Source organism: Equus quagga, chromosome 3 (assembly GCF_021613505.1).
Source record: "Equus quagga isolate Etosha38 chromosome 3, UCLA_HA_Equagga_1.0, whole genome shotgun sequence".
Lineage (NCBI taxonomy): Eukaryota > Metazoa > Chordata > Mammalia > Perissodactyla > Equidae > Equus > Equus quagga.
The window spans coordinates 28,839,941-28,861,226 of record NC_060269.1 but is presented as its reverse complement, the minus strand read 5'-3'; the positions used below and the strand labels follow the sequence as shown (position 1 = coordinate 28,861,226).

The following is a 21,286-nucleotide window of genomic DNA, read 5'->3' as shown; positions in this document are numbered from 1 at the left end:
TGGGATGAATCAGCCTGAAACTTTTGATACCTGGGGTACAAAGCTGCTTCTAACAAAGAAAACGTTGCAACAAGTTTAAGTCTCCTTAGAGGCAGTGGCAACTAAGATAGCAAAGAGTATGACACTGTCTCAAGTACTAGTTTCAAGAAGTTCTGGCTTAGTAAATAACCACACTTCAGAGTGAAGGATGAGCTACCCAAACCTAGGCTGTGTGATCTTTACATCACTAAGTTAGATAATGTACAGTCGGTTCTGCTATAATGTTTGTTTTGAAAAAAACACATTTACTCCAACATGACTGATACAATAGGGAACATTTTTGAGCACACTAAATTTCAAATTTCATGTCTGCTTTTGTGGAATTTTGTCCCCCAGAAACACTAGGTGAACACAGAAAACTACCCAGTTGAAACAAGCTGCATAGGCATGCACAGCACAAATACACAGCTCAAACATCTGCTAGCTACCTCAGTTCAACTTGTGTGTTACCAGCCACACCCATCCACGTGTGGTATTACTACTTTCCCCCAGGTTTCAGATAACTTTCCTTCCATCACTTCACAATAATTCACAAGCTGCAATCCTTCTGACACCCACTTCCACAGGCAAACTTCAGGTCTTTCCCAAGGTAAAGTGTGGTATTTACATGGTAGTATTTATGTATTTGTTAATCATTTAACATGGAAAACTGTGCTATTGTTTTTATTAGGTTCTTATCTTTGTTTTTAATTTGTCACTAATGAAGTTTTTGAGCATTGTACCCAACCCCATTTTTCCCACAAGTCCTGTGGTTTTTACTGCGTGATTCTGCATAGTGCAGTGACTTTTAGGAACCCAAATGTTCTGATACAGCACAACTGTCTGTATATAGAGCAATCAGAAATATACTTTTAACAATGTAATTATAAGTACTGCTTATACTTAAAATTTCCTTAAAGGAGTGATGCAATGTTTATATCAACTAAAGTGTAAAAAAGCCTAGTATAAAATCAGACACACAACAGATGTTCAATAAATGCCATTTTACTACATTTCCCCCTTCTTAAAGATTCTGATTCAGTTTTCAAGCACTGATAATCAAAGGTGATCTTGCAATCTCCAAAGAGATCTCTCTGAAAAATAAAGAGTACCATATTAAGCGGAAGCCATTATCATAAGTGGAAAAAAATTTTTTTTAATTGGAACCACCACCATGCAGACAACCAACCCAAAGGGGTTTTTTTTCCAGGTCTATATTTTTATTTTTATTTATTTATTTATTTATTTTGAGGAAGATTAGCCCTGAGCTAACTACTGCCAATCCTCCTCTTTTTGCTGAGGAGGAATGGCCCTGAGCTAACATCCATGCCCATCTTCCTCTACTTTATATGTGGGATGCCTGCCACAGCACAGCTTGCCAAGAGGTGCCATGTCCTCTGGGATCCGAACCGGCGAACCCCAGGCCACCGAGAAGCAGAACGTCCAAACTTAACTGCTGCGCCACCGGGCCGGGCCCCCAGGTCTACATTTTTAAAAGCAAACTTTCATTTCTCTTTTTATGTACAATCAGATAAAACAACTCTTAAAGATGACACACAGGAATGTTTAAATAATCTCCACAATAAAATAAAAGGAAACCTTTAACATTAAAAATATCACCAGGTTCAAATAAAATTATAATTTCTCCAGTAGGTTTTAGAAATTTCAAATTATCTCAACTGAAAATGTGTTGTTCTACTAACCAAAGAAAATCTCAGTGGAATAGAGCACACCAGGTAACAAAGACATTAAGCTCTACCATTTATTGCTATACTGTAGTTTTTATTTTACTTTTAAATAGCCAAAAAGATTGCTTTTATTAAATCACAATTTTAAGTAATTATTTTAAATCTAAATTAAGTAGTGAACACTATAATTCATACCTTACCTAAGGGCAAAAAACACATGCAACAAGTTAAACTAGTTTTTTTGAAGTTACAACTTCAATACAAGTTTGTACAGCATGCATCATAAAACAGCGTACATGTAAGTGTACAGCTGACATTCCAGGGAAGTTCCCCAAAGTCAATAATACAATCATAGCATAAAGGTCCCTCCCCTCCACACCCTAATATTTATAACTAAGAACCATCACTCTTTTAAACCTCTTCACTTGCTCTTCTTACCATGAGCACTGGCAACTGACATTCTTTTCAAAACTATCTTTCACTAAGAATCTTAAGTTTTTGGGGGCCGGCCCAGTGGCACAGCAGTTAAGTTCGCGCGTTCTGCTTCGGCGGCCCGGGATTCACCGGTTCGGCTCCCAGGTGTGGACACAGCGCCGCCTGGCAAGCCATGCTGTGGTAGGCATCCCACATATAAAGTAGAGGAAGATGGGCATGGATCTTAGCTCAGGGCCAGTCTTCCTCAGCAAAAAGAGGAGGATTGGCAGCAGATGTTAGTTCAGGGCTAATCTTCCTCAAAAAAAAAAAAAGCAAGCTTTTTCTCTTCAATAGGGCTATTGCCTATAAACAGAGAGCAAAGTTGCATTTAGATGTGAATGCTGATGTTTGGCAAGGCTCACTGATTAGCTAAGTAGCTTGCTCTGCCACACCAGCTTCCCAGCAGCATACCTTTCCAAATTCCGAGAATTAAACTTGATTTTTAAGTTTTCTGAAAAACACTCAACGGAACAACTTTAAACTACAAATTTTTTCCCCTTCTAATATTTTATATTACTATTTCATAATATCATATGCAGTGGTCCTCATCCCTGACTTTGTGTCAGAATCAATTGCGGAGCTTCAGCAAACTACCAATGACTGACCCTTACTATCTGATTCAGCAGGATTCTCACAACAAACATACTTCATGAAATCCAGATGCTATTTTTCCTCCAATGCTAAAATAACCAAAAAATAAACAATGAAATTTTCCTCTTACTATGTTTTTGTAAAGGTAGAAAGGCCATATAAACAAATAAATACTATGATTCATTCATAAATGAAACCTCAAAGGTCTTACCGGGTAATACTGGTTCTGCCTGAAATCCTACAATTACCTCATATTACAACGTACTCTATGATGCCAAGGCCCAGCTTAACTCCCCTTCTCCAAAAACCTTTATGCAAGCACACAACCCAAAGATCTTTCTTGCCCTAGTCACTGTTTCAACACCCATTTCATGTAACAAATATTTATTTATTTATTTATTTTTCTTGTGAGGAAGATTGGTCCTAAACTAACATCTCTTGCCAATCTTCCTCTTTTTGCTTGAGGAAGACTGTTGCTGAGCTAACATCTGTGCCAAACTTTCTCTATTTCATGTGGGATGCTGCCACAGCACGGCCTGACGAGCTGTGCTAGGTCCGTGCCTGGGATCTGAACCTGTAAACCCTGGGCCACTGAAGCGCAGCGTGCAAACTTAACCACTATGCTACTGGGCTGCCCCAACAAATACTTACTAAATATCTATTATGGTACATTATTCTAAACAATGAGAGTATAGCAATTAACAGAACAAAGTCCCTATCCTCATAAAACCTACATTTTAATTGTGGAAGATGTGATAAACAAATTACTAGTAAATATAAGTCAGACGGTAGTACGTGATATGGAGAAAAATAAAGCAAAAAGAAATGACCATGCAGGTATCTGGGGGAGAAAAGTCTGAACAAACAGCCCTTTGCATATCATCCCTTATATGAACTAGCTTTTTATGTCCAATAACACTTTTATGAACAAAAAAGATACATTTGAATCAATGCTCTGTGAGAAGTGCATTATCAGAAACACAAAAATTAAACGAAATAAGAATGCACACAAGCAAAGAGATCCCTTCAGTCAAAGCCAGTTGGCCAGTAGCTCTCCCGTCCTCCAATCATACAGGGCACCGTGTCTGCCTCTGTGGGAACTGTCTTTTAACCAGTGCTTCAAAGTAATAGTTGGGATGGCAACTCTATTATCATCAAATAGGTTAGGCTGTGTATTCCCCGAACAATGACCCAGGACTTCAAGGCTTTGAAATATCTGCAGAATTGATCATTAAATTCAGTTCCCTACTAAGCTTTTCTGCACAAACAAGTATTTTAACCTAATTCTCTTAACCCAAAAGAATCATTTTTGAAACATTACAGGTTTCTAACAAACAAAGCATTTTTTTAAAAAATATGCTTTGCCAATTTAAATAAGAACATTTATTTGTTCATTCATACTACTCCCCATTCCAGAAAGGATTTAGGGCAGAAATTAAAATAAAACAAACAGTGAATTTACCACATTATCAAAAGGTTTTTTCTTCTCATAAGATTTTCAGACTTTTAAAAAAAGTATTTTATGAGTTTTGTAAGAATAAAGTATATTTACACTATAGCAAAATTGCATTTCATTTTCCTGTACACTTTTAAATAAATTTATTCTAGTTCAAACATCTGATTACCTTCTGTGTACAGAAGAAAGGGGACTTTAGAACAGGTAAAACTTTGTTTCCCTTTTTTTTCTTTGTTATATTCTAAACACAGGCAGTACAGGCAGAAGTATATTAAAACCATTCTGAGTTAAAAACTAGAATTGTCACATAGAAATTTAAGTCAGCTGACTTTCCATGTGCATATGGGCATCTACTTGTTTACAATTCCTCATCTTAATTTCATCTGCAACTAAATCCAACCTGAGTATCATTAACTGTACAAAGAGCACTTTTTCCAAAAGCAATAAATCATATGAAATAATTTACCTACAAAATGTGTAGGTACCTACAATGTGTGCTACCTAACAATTATTACAACTCCTTTATCTAACAAAGCACTCACTCTCCCTAAATCCCTCCCCCCAAAAACAGATGAACAGTAGGCAGGTGTGGTGTAAATGCCCTGAAAAAAAAAAGTTTGATTCCTGACAGTAATACTAGCTGTCAACCTTAATCTCAGTCTGTTTCCTTAATAAAAATGTCCCCACCTTGAAAAGTTTTGATAATAAAGAATTGTACAAAGTGTACTGTCCAAAGTGGTAACTATTCACATGTAGCTGTTTGAATTTAAATTAATTAAAATTAAAAATTCAGTACCTCAACTGCACTAGCCATATTTCAAGTGTACAATAGTTATATATGGCTAATGGCTATAATACTGGACAGAGGAGATACAGAACATTCCCATCACCAGAAAGTTCTATTGTGTAGTACAAATGGTAAATTCTCAGTAAATCACAAATATTATCACCATGCTAACTTCTATTACTACTTTTCTAGGAAAGGAAAACTCTGCCCTTTAGACTTTTAACTAACAAAATAACTCATTCAGGCAAAAGGCCAAAAATATACTAACAATGTACAATATTTTAAGTACTCCCTAGATTTTTTTCTTATAGTTCACTCTAACAAGTGAAAAGACAAAAGAGAAGAAAGCAGGAGTAGCGACACTTGGTTGCAAGGCCTTAGGGTATGTCCAACTTTCCCAAGTGGGCTAAAATCTAAAAAGGCGTGGATTTCATTCTACCCTGGCAACCTCATTTCTCCTACCCTTAACCTATATCCTAAGAAGGTGGTGTAGAGACCTGGTAACACCCCTCAAACTACTTAGATAAACAGCATCAAGAATAAGTAAAACCAGAATTTTCTTCTTTTTTTTTTTGAGGAAGATTAGCCCAGAGCTGGAAGACTGGCCCTGAGCTAACATCCATGCCCATCTTCCTCTACTTTATACGTGGGACGCCTACCACAGCATGGCTTTTGCCAAGCGGTGCCATGTCCACACCTGGGATCTGAACCAGCAAACTCCTGGCTGCCAAGAATTGGAACGTGCGAACTTAACCACTGCACCACCGGGCTGGCCCCAAAACCACAATTTTCTAATAACTTAGTTTTCCAAATTGAAAAAAGTATGTAGTTACAATAAGAAAAAAAGTTCATGGCAAATACAAATAACTCTTCTTTAAACTACACTCCTACACGATATACATCACATTAAATTCAGTCTCCGACCTTTCTCTAGACAAAATACATTTTGCAGACATTTTGATTAACTTATGACAATGCTTTAGTCAGAAAGCAGTAGAGTAATATAGAAAAAAACCTGGGCCAAATATGTAACAAAATTGAATTTTAGATACCAACTTAACTAAAACAAGCCAGGCAAATCCACCACAGAAACTCTGAAATTCTTTGCAAACTGATATGTAAACCAGGTTTCCTTTGAAAAATTAAAGCAAAAACATACTTCATTATTTTGAAATTGAGGTTTCAAATATAAACTAACTTCATTTCCTAACCAAGTTTACTACAAACAAGTATGGTACAACAAAATAACAGCTCAAAAACTGAATGCTGCTGGAATGATTTACCAGTTACCAATCTAGCAACACTTAATTATAAGGCATTAGAGTATGCCCAACTTTTACTCTATTGGACAGGGTGAAAAAGAAAGCTAAAAATCAAAAGAGCTAACTATTACAAAAACTGAGGAAGCAGAAGCAATTTTGAAAAAGCAAATACTAAGTATACTTTTGGTTAGTAATATTTTCTTCTTTCCTAATGGAAGAGAATAATGACATTACATCCCCTTTTCTTTCACTTAGTCATTTTCATATTTCTTCTGATATACTTTATCACAATAAATCCTTTAGCACTTTGATTTTAGCAATGAACTTAAAGGTTCTGTCTCACTATCACCAAGAAAAAAAATTGTTTAAGGTGCTTAATCAAAAATTGCTATTCCATGAATGGGTAAACAAACTGTGGCACATCCATATCAGAATTCTACTCAGCAACAAAAAGGAAGACACTATTGATACACGCAACAACTTGGATGAATCCCAAAGGAATTAGGTTGCATAAAGAAAAGGCCAATCCTAAAAAGTTATATACTGTGTGATTCTTTTTATTAAACATTCTTGAAATGACAAAATTAGAGAAATATAAAACAGATTAGTAGTGGCTGTCAGCTTGGGGGTAGAAGGGATGGGAGGGAGGTGGGAGAGTATGGTTCTAAAACAGCAACAGAGGGATCCTTGTGCTCATGAAATTGTTCTATATATTGAATGTAGTGGTGGTTATGTAATCTACACATGTGATAACATTGCATGAAACTAAATACACAAAATAGTAGAAGTAAAACGGAGAAATCTGAATAACACTGGTAGATTATATCAATGTTACTACATTGAACTACTGTTTTGCAAGGTATTAGCATTGGGGAAACTGGGTAAAGGATACAAGGGATCTCTCTGTATTATTTCCTAAAACTACACGTGACTCTACAGTTATCTCACAATAAAAAGTTTGATTTTTTAAAAAGTGCTACCATAACAGCTGGGAGAATCTTAATAGAAACTGGATATCAGAAAATATTAGGGAATGACTGTTAATGGTATTACGGTTATACAAGACAATGTCCTTAAGAGACGCTAGCTGAAGCATTTAGGGATGAAGTATGCCTTCAACTTACTTTTAATTTTTATACACATGAAAAGAGAGAGACAGCAAATCTGGCAAAATGTTAAATACTAAATTTTGGTAAAGGGTTTATGAGTGCTCCTTGTACTCTTCTCTCTACTTTTTGCCTTGAATGTTTTCAAAATAAATGGGGGGGAGAGAAGTTAGGGGGAAGATAAAAGACAAACTGCTATTCAAAAACGGTTATAGTTGAACCTACACACCAATTAGTCTTTTAAAATGTTTAAAAATAAATAAATTGTTCTGGTATAACTATGCTATAGTCCCACCCACGCTCCAATTAGTCTTAAAACAAAACAAAACGAAATGGCAATATGGGTTTCAAGGTAACTAAGAGTTTATGGTATTGGATACAACTTTATGTTTTTCAACGTGAACTGAGTAAACCTGTAGGGCATATAGGTATTTTTGTAAAATCAAATTTAGTTCAACATAGATTACTCCTTCTTATTTCCAGAAAAACTGGATCCCCAGAGTTGTTCTACTTTCCAAACAAGTGAGATAAATTTACATCGCAAGGGAAAAAGCTAACACTTTCAAACACACACCTCAAACTTTAAGTCTTAAGTTTGGCAAATACAGTTAATTCTTTCACAAAGAAATGTATGCATGATAGGGACAACTCACAATCAGTGCCAAACAAAAAATGTGCTACAATGTATTAATTATAACGCCAAGGCTACAAGACATATTTTACAATGTAAACAGTCCCTCCAAACATTTCATTTATGTTATTAAAAAAATGCAAACTGCACACATTTGAAATGTAGGGAATAAGTGAGCTTCAGCTAGTGTCAAAAGATCGACCTCAAAAGTTACGTTTTCCTTTCTCTGCTGGTAAATTTTTGCATCAGTGTTAACTGACTTTAGTCTACAAGAAAATTCGTGTCTAGAACGACCCAACTAAAGGCTCTTCACTTTTCACTTCCTACGGGACCGCCCCCTCGCAATGGGCCCCACCTCCCGAGGAGGGAGACGGGGTGGGGCTGTTTCCCGCTCGGAAACTAAGAAATAAATGTCTCTTCCCTACTCCAGAAAGGAGGGAAAAAGAGAGGACAAGAAGCTGCAGACTCAAGTATGCAACTGACTACAAGGAGGCAGTCGTTCAGAAAGCTTCCTTCTCTCTTCTGAACTCCTTCCTAGCTTCCCTCCTCCCAGATCATTCAGCGACCCCGGGCCGGGCGGAGACAGGTGAATCCCAAGAGGAGAGGAAAAGGGAGGGAGGGACGGACGATGGAGGGAGAGACGCTCTTGGGCAATGAATGAGCTGTGCCGCATCCGCACCACCTGTTTCTTCCAAGGGTGCCACCCTGGCCTGCCGGCAGGGTTCCCGCACCACCCGGGGGGCCCCGACTCCTGCCCGTGTGGCCCGCCACCCTACTAAAGGCCGGGCCTCCTCTCCCTTCGCTCAGGGCGGATGAAAACCCACAGTCTAGAAGCTAGGAGAACAGGGCCTAATCCGGAACCACGGCCTCCGAAGCGTGGGGACGGGAGGAGGAAGCCTGTGGTCCTTGGCGCGCGAGCCGAACGAGAACCACAGAGAGGGAACGAGGGAGTGCATTCGGCCTGACTAGGAGTACGAAGGCGGGGTCCCGGGCGGGGGTGGCTCGGTGCCCGCCGGGCCGAGGTTAGGAGTGACAGGCCCGGGTACCGGCTAAATCCTCCCCCCTGCTTGCGCGGAGCCTCACACTTACCAAGATCCGCTTGAAGAGCGCGTTCTCCTTGGGCGGGAGGCTCACGGCCGGCATCGTTCCGGCTCCTCCCGCTGCTCCCGCCACCGCCCGGCTCGGTCAGTGTGTTTGTCCGACCGCCGCCGCCGCCGCCGTTCCCTGGCTGCTTCAGCCTTGATTGCCTGATCCACCGCCGCCACCAGGCCTCAGGTGTCAACGCGTTGCCCAACCCCGACACCCCCTTCCCCTCGTTGTCTTTTTTCCCTTTCTCACTTAACGTTGCCGCCGCCTACCCCCCCCCCCACGGGTCTCCGTCGGCGGTTCACGTGGTAACTGAACAGACCGACAGAGGCAGCCAAAATGGCGGACGCGGAGGGCTTTCCCACCCGGGTCACACTTCCCAGCACGCAGGCGCGATGACCTCCTTTCCCCACCTCCTCTGTCCTGAAGCTTGCTGGGAAACCTGGAGGCCGGCCGGCCGGCGGAGGCCGTGAGGGTCGCGGCAGGCCCCGCCCATCCGTTCGGCTCTGGGTGTCTTTGGAGGCGCCCGGGAAGTTAGGGGAGAGTGACCGGCTGCGGTTCTGCCTGTCTTCGCGTTAAAAATAGCCTTTCTGTTCCTTCCTGCTAGATTGGCCGTCCATTCATAGAGTAGATTCTCCCAGACTGTAGGATCATAGTTTGAGTCTGAAGGGCTAAAAATCAGGTGTTTAAGAAGCGCTGTGTGTGATCGTGAACGAAGTGCCTAGTTAAGCAGCAGAGGCTGACGGGAAATGAAGGCTTCACCCCACTGGGGACTTGTAAACGGATATGGAGTGGAGGGGGCTTAATGGAGTCTGAACAGCGTGAAAGAGCTTGCTCAATTAAATGGGCCTTGCTGGAGTATTGGTGATTTAATTTGTACTTAAGATGAACCTGGAAAGGTGGGTAGCCAGATCCAAAAAGTGTCATATTTGCACCGCCGAAGAAGCATCTGAAGGTTAAAGTGTGTGTTTTTATTTTATCGTTGAGTCCTTACAGTGCAGAGTCGACGAATGCATAAGTCACCTTGGGGAAGTGGAGAGTTCAGCGAAAACTGACTCTCCTGGACCTGGCTTCAAGCTAGTGCTTAATATGGTGACTCGTTGAACTTATCACCAGAAATCCTCCAATCTTAGAAGCCGAAGAGTATTTGGCAAGAATGCTAGAGAAATGGAGTAGGCAAGGTCAGAGTAGATACCAAATAGGGCCTCTACATATATGTCATTTTATTAACAATAGACAGGAAAACTGTTTTAAAAGTGGCATTCCGTTGGTGACCTACAATTTTTCACATCGTATCACCCACTTTTACCTTTGATTATTTTTGATGATCTCGCTCCAGATCCTGAATTCCATCAGTAGCATTATTTGCATAATGAATCATTAAATAATATGTGCAGTAGCTTTGCTCTTTTAAATTTGACAGATATTTTCCATTTTCAGGTTGCTCTTTAATCCTCCCTGGAAGGTGTGAGTTGAGTTAGATGTTTCCCGGTGGAAAAATCTGGGACTAATCCTTGGGTTTTCTAGCTGCTATCTTGAATGCCTTCTCCCCTTGCCTAGGTCATAAATAAGGTTTTAGCAGTCAAGTCCTGAAATTTCTTCAGATTCCGTGATCTCTCTTCAAAAGTTTCTCTAAGAAAATTGCCCCTATAGTGTGGCTGACCCCGAGGGCACAGCGGTTAAGTGCGCAAGTTCCACTTCTCAGCAGCCCAGGGTTCGCAGGTTCGGATCCTGGGTGCAGACATGACACCGCTTTGGGAAAAGCCATGCTGTGGTAGGTGTCCCATGTAGAAAGTAGAGGAAGATGGGCACAGATGTTAGCTCAGGGCCAGCCTTCCTCAGCAAAAAGAGGGGGATTGGCAGTAGGTAGCCCAGGGCTAATCTTCCTCAAAAAAAAAAGAAAGAAAAAATTGTACCTACAGAAAACCACTTAAGTTTTGGAATATGGCCAGTTTTTTAACTTAACTTAAAAAAAAATAAAGCTAAGAGCAAACTTAGAAGTCATAAAAAACAGTGGTTATTTAGTGATAACCTTCGAACTTGACTGCTCACAAGAGGTCTTGTAACTATCTGAACTATTGAAAGGAAGAAAAGTTGTCTAACTTCAGGTGATAATCTTAGCTTAGCTACTAACTTAGGTTTCCAAATCTGGCTTCATATCCAAAAGTCCCTACAGCAATATTATTTGTTATGGTTTTCTAAGTTCTCCTGTAAATAATATACTATTTTCCCCTTATGGGAAGAAAATTTCCTGTCTTTGAAATAAACAGTAGTTTCCACCAGAAGATGAGTACCTGAATAGATGAGCGAGCAATATCATTTGTCAAATGTTACGTTCTTTTTGGCTGTTAACAAGTAAATAGTAATTTTTAAGACTCAGTGAATACTAGTCTGATTTAACATTTATCTGAGTTATATCCTAGGAAAAAGGCACCTACAGATAACACTTGGACCACACAGTCAGTAAGTTGATAGCCTGAACTCAACAATAAAATGTCTCCTCTGATAGGTCACCACTGTTTCACAAATGAAGATCCCACTTAACACGTTATGTTATGAATGTCAGCTACACAGGAAGTTAACATATCCAAGGCTAGATGATGAAGATGATGTATTTGCATATCCCTATTGTCAAAAAGCCTCTTCCAAACAAAGTTAACCGAAAATCAATCAGTCAATCAATCAATGAGTAATTTACCTTGCAAACTTTAATGCTACAAAAGGGATATGTAGACTGAAATTTCTCCATCTTCATATATATATAAGATGTTCTCTATTGACACTTTTAGATTTTAATTATTAAATATTTAAATTTTATAGAACTACAAGATAAAAGAAATCTATTTGCTACCCAGATTTAACAAACATTAACTTTTTTTTAAATAAAAACTTGCATATACATGAGGAACACCATCCCTCTCCAGATCCTGAATTTGATATACAGTGTTCTCATGCATCATAAATCAATAAACATGTATGTAGTACATTTTATAGAGTTTTCAACTCTTGCTCTTCTTTAACCCTCCCTGGGAGGTGTGAGTTGAGTAGGATGTTTCCCAGGGGAATAATTAAGGACTTAGAACTGGTTTTCTAGCTGCTGACTGAAATCCCTCTCTCTTTGCCTGGGTCATAAATAATAGTCATAAATAAGGTCTTTTCATTCAAATTCTGGAGATGCTTAAATGAATGTCATGTAGCAACGTCTACCAAATATCATAGCCATTAGCTCCCGGCTGGGATTGCGTCATCAGGATTCAAGATGGAGTTTCACCTACAGCTGCCTACTCCAAGTGTAGGGTTCCATCAGCTCTAACATGCTGAGAGAAATGTCCTTATATTTCATCACTTTCCCAAAATATACACTAGTAAAAGTGTACAGGGACCCAAACCACAAAACAGCCTTTTCTAACAGCAGTATTGGAATTAGCAGTTTGCTTACTGGCTCTGTATGCTCTGACTAAATGTGGCTTCTGTTCCAACTCGTTGGATACTAGCAAAAGCTGTGTCAGGACAAGCTTCCAAGGGATGGTGTAGAAAGGATATACAACTGGCAGGTTGCTGAGTGGACAAGAAGCCAAGAAGTTGAGAACCAACAACTGACTCAGCGTATCAGTGGGTTGTTTGCTTACTTGAGCTTGAGTCAAGGAGGCTCAAACTAGGTTACCAACTATAAAGTGACTCACAGTTTAGCAATCTATTTAGCCATTAGTTGCACATAAAAATGAACCAGAAAGCATAGTACAATTATTTCACCCTTTGGTCAATAATTTTTGGTTAAAATTGTTTTTTCAATAACAGTGCTAAAGAAAATGAAGAGGGAAAAAAGAGATTTGCTAATACTTATTTTGCTTTTAAAATGAACATAAATGGCATTCTGTTTAAAGGATTCAGGTATTACAATTTATTATCTCTTATCTAGACATATTTTTACACGGTCTTTATACATCAGATTGAATTGAGAACTGAATGGGCAAAAATCTGGCTCAGTTGTGAAAGATAGAATCTATGGGTCATACAATGTCTTTGACAGGCAAAAACAAGTTGTTTACAACTACCAGAGACTTTCTAAGCTTCCCAACGACCCTATAGGATAGGTTTTATGTTACAGATAGATTCTTCTTCTTCTTTTTTTTTTTCTGAGGAAGATTAGCCCTGAGCTAACATCTGCTGCCAATCCTCCTCTTTTTGCTGAGGAAGACTGGCCCTGAGCTAACATCTGTACCCATACTTCCTCAACAGTATGGCTTGCCAAGCAGTGCAGAGGTCCCAACTCGGGATCCCAACCCAGAACCCTGGGCGGCTGAAGCAGAAAGTGCAAACTTAACCACTCCACCACCAGGCCAGCCCCCTATGCTACAGATATAAAACTGAGGCATAGAGAGGTGGTGAGCAGGAATGGCACATTGAATTTGGCACTTTGAACACTGCTCTGGAGCTCATGGCCTCAGGGGACTCACCAAGTCTGTTAGGTGAACTAACGAGGATCATTAGATCTGGCATCAGAAGCCCTGTGTCTGAATCCCACCTACCCCAGCTGTGTGATCTTCAGCCGGTCAGGGCACTTCTAAAATACATAAGGAGGATCCTCTTTTCCTCACAGGGTTGTGAGGCTTTACTAGGAGTAGTGCGTGTAAACAGACTTTGGGAACTGTAAGAGATCTCTTCAAATATAACCTACATCACTTAGGATGAATAGTTTGTCTTCTTTGAGCTTCATCTGTACATTGAGAATAATAATCTCGGCATGTCATGCGGTCGTTATGAAAATGAAATGAGACAATGCATATAAACCATATGATGCATTAATGCTCAGTGCCTGGAACACAGAATTCGATCAAAATACTAGTTATTATTCAACACGACACTGCATTTTAGGTATCCTGGCTCATGTAGGAAGATTTTAGTAAATCTCTTCATGAGTGTCCCTGGGAAGGGGGTCTGAAATAAACTCTCAGAGGACAGAGAAATGGATAGACTACGTTTTTTGGGTTTTTTTTTTTCCTTTTAATCATTTCCTTCCTAACCCCACTTAACAGACTGAAGACAGACCAGGGCAGCTAGAGCACCCGGCCCTAACTGCGATTCTTGGAGTTGACATGTCCCGCGGCGCGGCTGCAGAGCCGGCGAGCCCCGCGCCTCCGCCCGCCAGGGGGCGCTCGGCCGGGCGCCGACCCCAGAGCCGCGGGGCTGCGGGGCTGCTGGGAGGCGGAGCCCGGCCCGGCAAGATGGCGCCGTCCGCGTTGTTGCGCCCCTTCTCCAGGCTGCTGGCCCCGGCCAGACTCCCGAGCGGCTGTAAGTGTCCCTCCTCGAGCAGGCCGATCCAGCATCCCAGCCTGCTCCTCCCAGGGCGAACCTGGCCCGTGGCGGCAGGGAGCGGCTGCGGCCCGGGCTCGTCTTGCGGTGACCTTCGCCGGCCCGTATCCCGCTGCCCACGCGTGCCCCCACCCTGACTCCCGGCTCCCCATCACCCGTCACCGACCCTCCGCCAAGTGCCACCCGACCCCTCTTGGTCTCTGCGAATGGATTTTGGGTCCCTCCTCTACCCACTTTGCAGGTTGGGTCCTGCAGACCCGGGGTGGGGGGATCCTCCCAGGGGCGCTTGCTACTCGCCCACTCTCGAGTCGTCAGAGGGTCCCCAGGAGCCTGGAGGACAGAGGCAACCGGCCTGGCTCTGCCGGTGGCCCAGGACGACTTCTGTGATCTCTCCGAACATCTGTTCCCGTGGGCGGGGCGGGGGGGGGGGGGGGGGGGGAGGGAAGAGTGAAGGGAGAATTAAATGCGCTAATACACGTAAATGCTAGGTTTTCCCTACAAGGCGATGTTATAGATTTACAGACTCTGTCACCTTTCAGCTTCAGCGCGGTCAAAATTCTACATTCGGGTGCCGCCACATGACAAACCTGACTGGCTGAAAGTTGGACTGACGTTGGGCACCTCCATCTTCTTGTGGATCTATGTAAGTCTTTACTCCCTTATGTGGTGCGACCCCAACACGGTGGGGAGGAGAAATACCAGTGTGAGACTGCATGTTGCTGAGCCAATCTCCCATGCAATAGGATAGTCATATAATTCCTAACATATTTCTCCGTGAGGGGAATCCCAAGGACTAAAGAATATTAAGATTTCAACGCTTTTGAGAAAATATGAGCCTGAAATTTGTCATTCATCGTTACTTAGCATGGTTTTGTCATAAACGGCAGTTTTACTGCATAGTAACTATTTATTTTATTTCTTAGGATGGAGGCTGGTTGGGGTTTTATGAAGGCACTTCTTTCAGATGCCATAGGGACGAACCATCAGTGAACAAGCTATACAAATTAAATCCCATTAGACTTACGAAACAAGATTTTAATCAATGCTGTATAAATACGTTGTTGGAAATTGTACTTAATGTGTAGCAGCCCTTGTTTTTGTCTTAACAATATGCCAAATGTTTTACATGTAAAAGCTCATTTAATCTTTTCAACAACACTACGTGTAGGTACTATTGCTGACCTTTTACAGATGAAGAAAACACTTAGAGAAATTAGTTTGCTGAACCTGATCTCCCTGACTTCAGAGCTGTACTGTAGAGGTTGTGAAATACTGCCTCCCTATGGATACATTTTTTAAAAGTTGACTCAAAGTTATGTGTGCTACATGAGTATTTAAAATTTTTGTTGTGTATCTCATGGGTTTGAAGCTTCCTCCACTGCCACCCATCGCCAATTCTTGGATCTCTTATTTTGGATTTTCTCATTAAAGCGGTTCAGCTCTTTGACATGGGAAGGACTAAGAGATGTTGAAAGTCACTTATAACTCAACAACAGTAACTAATCCTTTTGCAAAATATTTGTTATAGTAAAATTTTATACATTCTCAATTTGAAGCTTTCCTGAAAAGAAGCTTGATTGCTGCTGAGAACTCTGATTAAAATGAGATCTTTGGTTGTGGCGAATGTCACCCTCTATCAGCCATTTTTCCGATTGCATATTCTGTCAGACAGTGGTTCCGAGAAAGTGGCTGTCCTCCGTGACATCTGACTAAGACACATAGAGTTAGAGGATGAGGTTCATCATTGACTCACAGTATCAAATTTCTAAGGTTAGAAGTACAATACACACCCACCAACCAGCCTGGACCCCATTTAAGAACCAAGCTCTCTCGTGCTGGTTTAGCAAGGTGGTCCATTACATTAATTACCCATTGAATGAAGTAATGTGTTTGGCAGAAGTTGACTTAGAAGTTAAACTTTTAAGGATTGCCTTCTCAAATTTAGTATGTCAGACTGTGGTGAACAAGTATATACTATTCAGTTTTTTTGGACTTTGGCATCTCTTAGCCTTTTATTTCTAACTAGAATAATTGTAATTCTTTTAATCTATTCTTACTCCTCTTGCAGAATATAAATATCATTAGTTAGCCGCCTCCTCTTTAAGTTGCCAGGAAGATTATATTTCTAATTTTAACTGTTACCTACTTCTAGCTCATCAAACAACATAATGAAGATGTTTTAGAGTATAAAAGAAGAAATGGGTTGGAATAAGCTTTTGAAACACTAATATAGTAAGTATGTCATTTTATAGGATGAAGAAATTATGCAAGTTAATTTGGCCTTTTTTAAATAAGGTATTTTGGATTTTTTAAAATTGGGTTTGTATTTTTTAGCACCTTTATTCCTGTCTGTGACAAATTTATGAATTTTTAATACCTTGGCTCAAGCATCTGTTAGCATGATCATTTTTAATGATTACACCTTGACTGTATTGAAAGAAAGTTGTGTTTAAGAATGAAACCCAAATCATACTTTCTTAAATCTAATAGGGCTGTACACAGTGCCTTCGTAGCACTTAGGACAAGTTATTGTTATTTGTGTATGCATTTCTTATTATCTGTTTGTCATACACCACACTAGAGTATAAATTCCATGAGAACAGGAATCCTGTCTGTTTTGTTAATCATCATGTAGTCAGCGACTTGCCCAGTGCCGGGCCCAGCTGGATGGACAAATGTGTACGGGCAGTAGATCGTTAAGTTTTTTACTGCATGACCATTTCATTATGGTTGTCACTACAACTAACACCCAGTTTGACAATTCCTGGTAAATCCTAGCTGTGAACAAGATAGCAAACTTTGCATGGTCTGTAATTTAAAAAAGAGAGTGACTTTATTTTATGTGAGTATATATGGTATATTTCTGAAAATCCTTTTAAAGAAATCCTATGTTAATCCTTTTGTAAAGTGAAAAACCACTCCTCTAAATCTTAACTTTTATGGATTAGGTTGATTAAAGTAGATTATTTATATCTGCTGGATAATAAAATAGTAATCACTAACGTACACTTTTTTCCCCCATACTTAACAACTCTCAAACTCAGCTCTTTAGGGTTTGATTATCCAAATTTTTTGTTTCTATCTTTCTATTAATGTCACCTTGCCCACTTCACTACTTCATTCAGCCAATTGAAAGGTAAATATAAACTCGGTAAATCAAAACCAGATGCTTTTGCTACTCTTGGAGTTCAGATAAAATATTTTTTGCTAAAACTTAAGTAAGATGAGGGGTTGATACTCTTTGGATTTGTTTTCTAGACTTTCTTTGATGCTCTAAGGTGAATTGTTCAGAATGGTGTAGTTTTAGTATTGTTTCTGCTGGTTAATGCTACAGTTTTAATTTTTTTTTCTCTTCATTATAGGTATGCTCCATATAGTGATTATAGCAGTTCCTCTCAATTCACCAGCCTGTTGAGTTGTAAACGTGAGAGAAAAAGTTATATGTGAATATATGTCAAGTCAGCTTTGTGTTTTGCATCATTAAATGAAAAAATAAAAATATTTCTGTATTCTTCAGATTTTGTATATTATGAAAATGTGTAGAAAATGTCGATTTTAAGGTATGTTATTAGAAGTATTTCAATGTGGAAAGTACCACCTGATAATAGCGTCAGTGGTAATTAAGGACATGGTGGTAAGAAAATTTGTTAAGGAGATAGATTTAAAAATTACTGCTGAAGGATTTACTCTTTATATCAACTTTTAATTTCTAATCAAAACACTTATTCTTTAGTATATCAGGGTGATAGAACTACCTTATTTCTCAAAATACAAAAGAGCCCAAATACTCTTTCTTCTGGAGGAGGCATTTTGGTAAGTCAGAAAGTAATGATGAATCCTATTACCAGAATTTCTTCTGACTCCATTTCCTTGAATTTGAATGATTTTCGTTTGGGCGATTGTTTTTACTCACTGGTTATGACAACACAAAGTTTGTTGTCCTTTTTTGCTAATATGACTTTCATCCAATGCTTAGCAAACTCCTGACTGTTTTTAAAAAGAGGGGAGGAGGGTGAGAGTTAATAGATGCAAATTAGAATACACTTCATTTATCCCTCACAAAACCCTTTTTTGTGAATCAGTTAAAACTTATTTATATGCCGCTTCATTAACTTGTAATTTAAACAGGTAGTGTACCATACATTTAAAAATTCATTATTTGGTCTCCATTCTGATGTTAATTGGAAAGGTTCATTACCTTATAGATTTTGTGTGTGTTTTGGGTTCTGGCCAACACTTACTCTGGGAGATTCATGGCCCAATATCTTTGGAAGTCACTTCTGAACATAAATTCAGACTTACATTATTTCAGAATAATTATATAATTCAAATTCAGTGAAAGATGAGATAAACAGATGAGAGAGATAAACAGTAACTGTTAATTTTTATCAGTTTGGAGTCTTAGCTGATAGAGCTGGAAAGGACCCTAGGGGTCATATAAACTAATCTCATAATTTTATAGATGCAAAAACCAGAGGTGAAGAGTGAATTACCCAACATCACTGTGGTAGGTACAATAATGAAGCCCCAAATGTGACCATGTCCTACTCCCTGGAATCTGTGTATATGTTAGGTTATACGGCAAAAGGTCGCAAATGGAATTAAGTTTGCTCATCAGCTGACATTGAGATGGGGAGATTATCCTGGATTATTTTGTTGGGCCTGATGTAATCACAAGGGTGCTTTTAAGTGAAAGAGGAGGCAGAAGAGTGTGTTAGAGTGATGAGATATGAGAAAAACTCAACTGACAATTGCTAGCTTTGAAGATGGAAGTGGGCCAAGAGCCAAGGAATGGAAAAGTCAAACACATTCATTCTTCCCTGGAGCCTCTGGAAAGGAACACAACCCTGCTGACACCTGATTTAGCCCAATGAGACGTGTGTTGGACTTCTCACCTACAAAACTAAACATTAATAAATTTGTGTTGTTTTAAACCACTGAGTTTGTTAGAGCAGCAGTAGGAAACTAATATTGTCACGTGGTAATAGAGACCAAGAAGTCAGGAATCAACTCCCAGTTCAAGGCAATTTCCACTAAAAGAAACACTTAAAAATTCATATCCCTAAAGGGAACAGAAAACTCTAAGACACTTGAAATTCGGGAAACTCATAGCCTTAGTTGGAAATAAAATATAACTTTTTCTTTTGAGGAAGATTAGCCCTGAGCTAACATCCACTGCCAATCCTCCTCTTTTTGCTGAGGAAGACTGGCCCTTAGATAACATCCAGGCCCATTTTCCTCTACTTTATATGTGGGGTGCCTGCCACAGTATGGCGTGCCAAGCGGTGCCATGTCTGCACCTGGGATCCGAACTGGCGAACTCCTGGCAGCCAAAGTGGAATGTGCGAACCTAACTGCTGCACCACCGGGCTGGCCCCTAAAATATAACTTTAATAAACAATTTCTCCTGTGTTGTAAGCCTTAAGCTTATAGCTACCCTGTGTGAACTTTCATCATGATTGTGCCTGTATTACTGCAGGGGGAGCCATTCCTGAAGAGCAGGGCTGTCCAAGAGAACTTTCTGCAGTGATGGAAATGTTCTGTCTGTGCTATCCAGTACAGTAGCCAGTACTCCCATGTGGCTGTTGAGCATTTGGAATGTGATTAATGTCACTGGATTTTTAATATTATTTAATTTTAATTAATTTAAATAGCCACATGGGGCTGGTGGCTGCTGTATTGGACGGCACAGATATAGATTCATTCTATGAGTAAGACTTCATAGAATTGTGCCAAGTAGTGGCACTGGGGAAAAATGCTTTCTAAATTAAATATGGAAACCTAACTCCAACTATGTTAAGCTAAAAAAAGGTTTTGAGGAGACAGAGTCACTCACAGACCCCAAGAACAGGAATATACCTGGGCCCAGGAATAATTGGGGCCTGGAACTCAAATGTCATCAAGACTTTTGCTCTTGGCTCTGCTGTCTGTGTATCTGCCTTATTTCCTTTGCACACAGAATAGTTCCTGAGTTTTTATCAGTTCAAGAGAGTAGCTGGCCTGAACAAGAATCATTCTGATTCTAAATTTCCAAGAGGAACTGTGGTCAAATGATGGCTCCTTCAGTAATAATGAAGAGTTTCCATAAGAAGAGGATGCAGGCAAAATCATATATCAAATACAGTCAAGTTTTTTATTAGATCAAAGTCAGGTAGACCTTTTTTCAGGTTTAATGTCTGTGAGGTAGTCATTTAAATTATTTTCTTAAGTTGCCATGGGAAAAACAGGCTATATGAACTAAATTTCAAGTATAGGAAGTTGCTATAGGTTGAATTGTGTCCCCCAAAAAGATATGTTGAAGTCCTAACCCCTGGTGTCTCAGAACATGACCTTATTTGGAATTAGGGCAGTTGCAGATGCAATTAGTTAAGATGAGTTCATACTGGAATAGGGTGGGCCGTTAATCCAATATGACTGGTATACTTATGAGAGGAGACACAGAAACACACAGGGAGAAGACAGCCATGTAGTGATGGAGGCGGAAGTTAGAGATGCATCTACAAGCCAAGGATTACCTGCAAACACCAGAAGCTAGAAGAGGCAAGGAAGGATTCTACCCTACAGGTTTCAGGGCAGGCATGGCCCTGCCAACACCTTGGTTTCAGACTTCTAGCCTCCAGGACTGTGAGAGAATAAATTTCTGTTGTTTTAAGCCGTCCAAGTTTGTAGTAATTTGTTATGGTAGCCTTAGGAAATAATATAGAAATGTTAGGGAATATCGTGTTTATTTTACTACGGAAGAGAAAGTGAATAGATGGGGAGAGTACTGAGAGACCTCCAAGAATAGTTTAATAATTTACCATCTTGATTACCCTTCCCCCTTCATTTATCTAAATATTTTAGGTCATCAAAAGGATGCCTCTCAGGACTTTCT

General features: G+C 40.0%; 2 protein-coding genes across 3 annotated transcripts in view; one reads left to right on the top strand and one right to left on the bottom strand.

Moving 5' to 3' along the window:
* Positions 1-9,403, bottom strand: part of NAA15 (N-alpha-acetyltransferase 15, NatA auxiliary subunit) — a 78,719-nt gene extending 69,316 nt beyond the window's left edge. For both annotated transcript variants that reach the window (XM_046656095.1, XM_046656096.1), the window contains exon 1: positions 9,103-9,403. In XM_046656095.1, coding sequence (XP_046512051.1) covers positions 9,103-9,156 — 54 coding nt within the window. In that variant the 5' untranslated portion in view covers positions 9,157-9,403. The remainder of the gene's footprint in view (positions 1-9,102) is intronic.
* NDUFC1 (NADH:ubiquinone oxidoreductase subunit C1) lies at positions 8,441-17,928 on the top strand. The gene is made up of 5 exons (XM_046656097.1): positions 8,441-8,599; positions 14,136-14,391; positions 14,952-15,055; positions 16,565-16,644; positions 17,775-17,928. Exons 2-4 carry the CDS (start codon positions 14,196-14,198, stop codon positions 16,622-16,624), a joined length of 360 nt encoding a protein of 119 aa, XP_046512053.1. The 5' UTR covers positions 8,441-8,599; positions 14,136-14,195; the 3' UTR covers positions 16,625-16,644; positions 17,775-17,928.
* Positions 17,929-21,286: the final 3,358 nt, after the last annotated feature.

What these genes read in the sequence shown, in the direction of transcription:
- NDUFC1 (XM_046656097.1), top strand. Translation starts at nt 14,196, where the DNA reads ATGTCCCGCGGCGCGGCTGCAGAGCCGGCGAGCCCCGCGCCTCCGCCC. An exon ending in GGCCAGACTCCCGAGCGGCT is followed by an intron (nt 14,392 to 14,951) that starts GTAAGTGTCCCT and finishes GTCACCTTTCAG; the next exon opens with CTTCAGCGCGGTCAAAATTC. An exon ending in CCATCTTCTTGTGGATCTAT is followed by an intron (nt 15,056 to 16,564) that starts GTAAGTCTTTAC and finishes ACCTACTTCTAG; the next exon opens with CTCATCAAACAACATAATGA.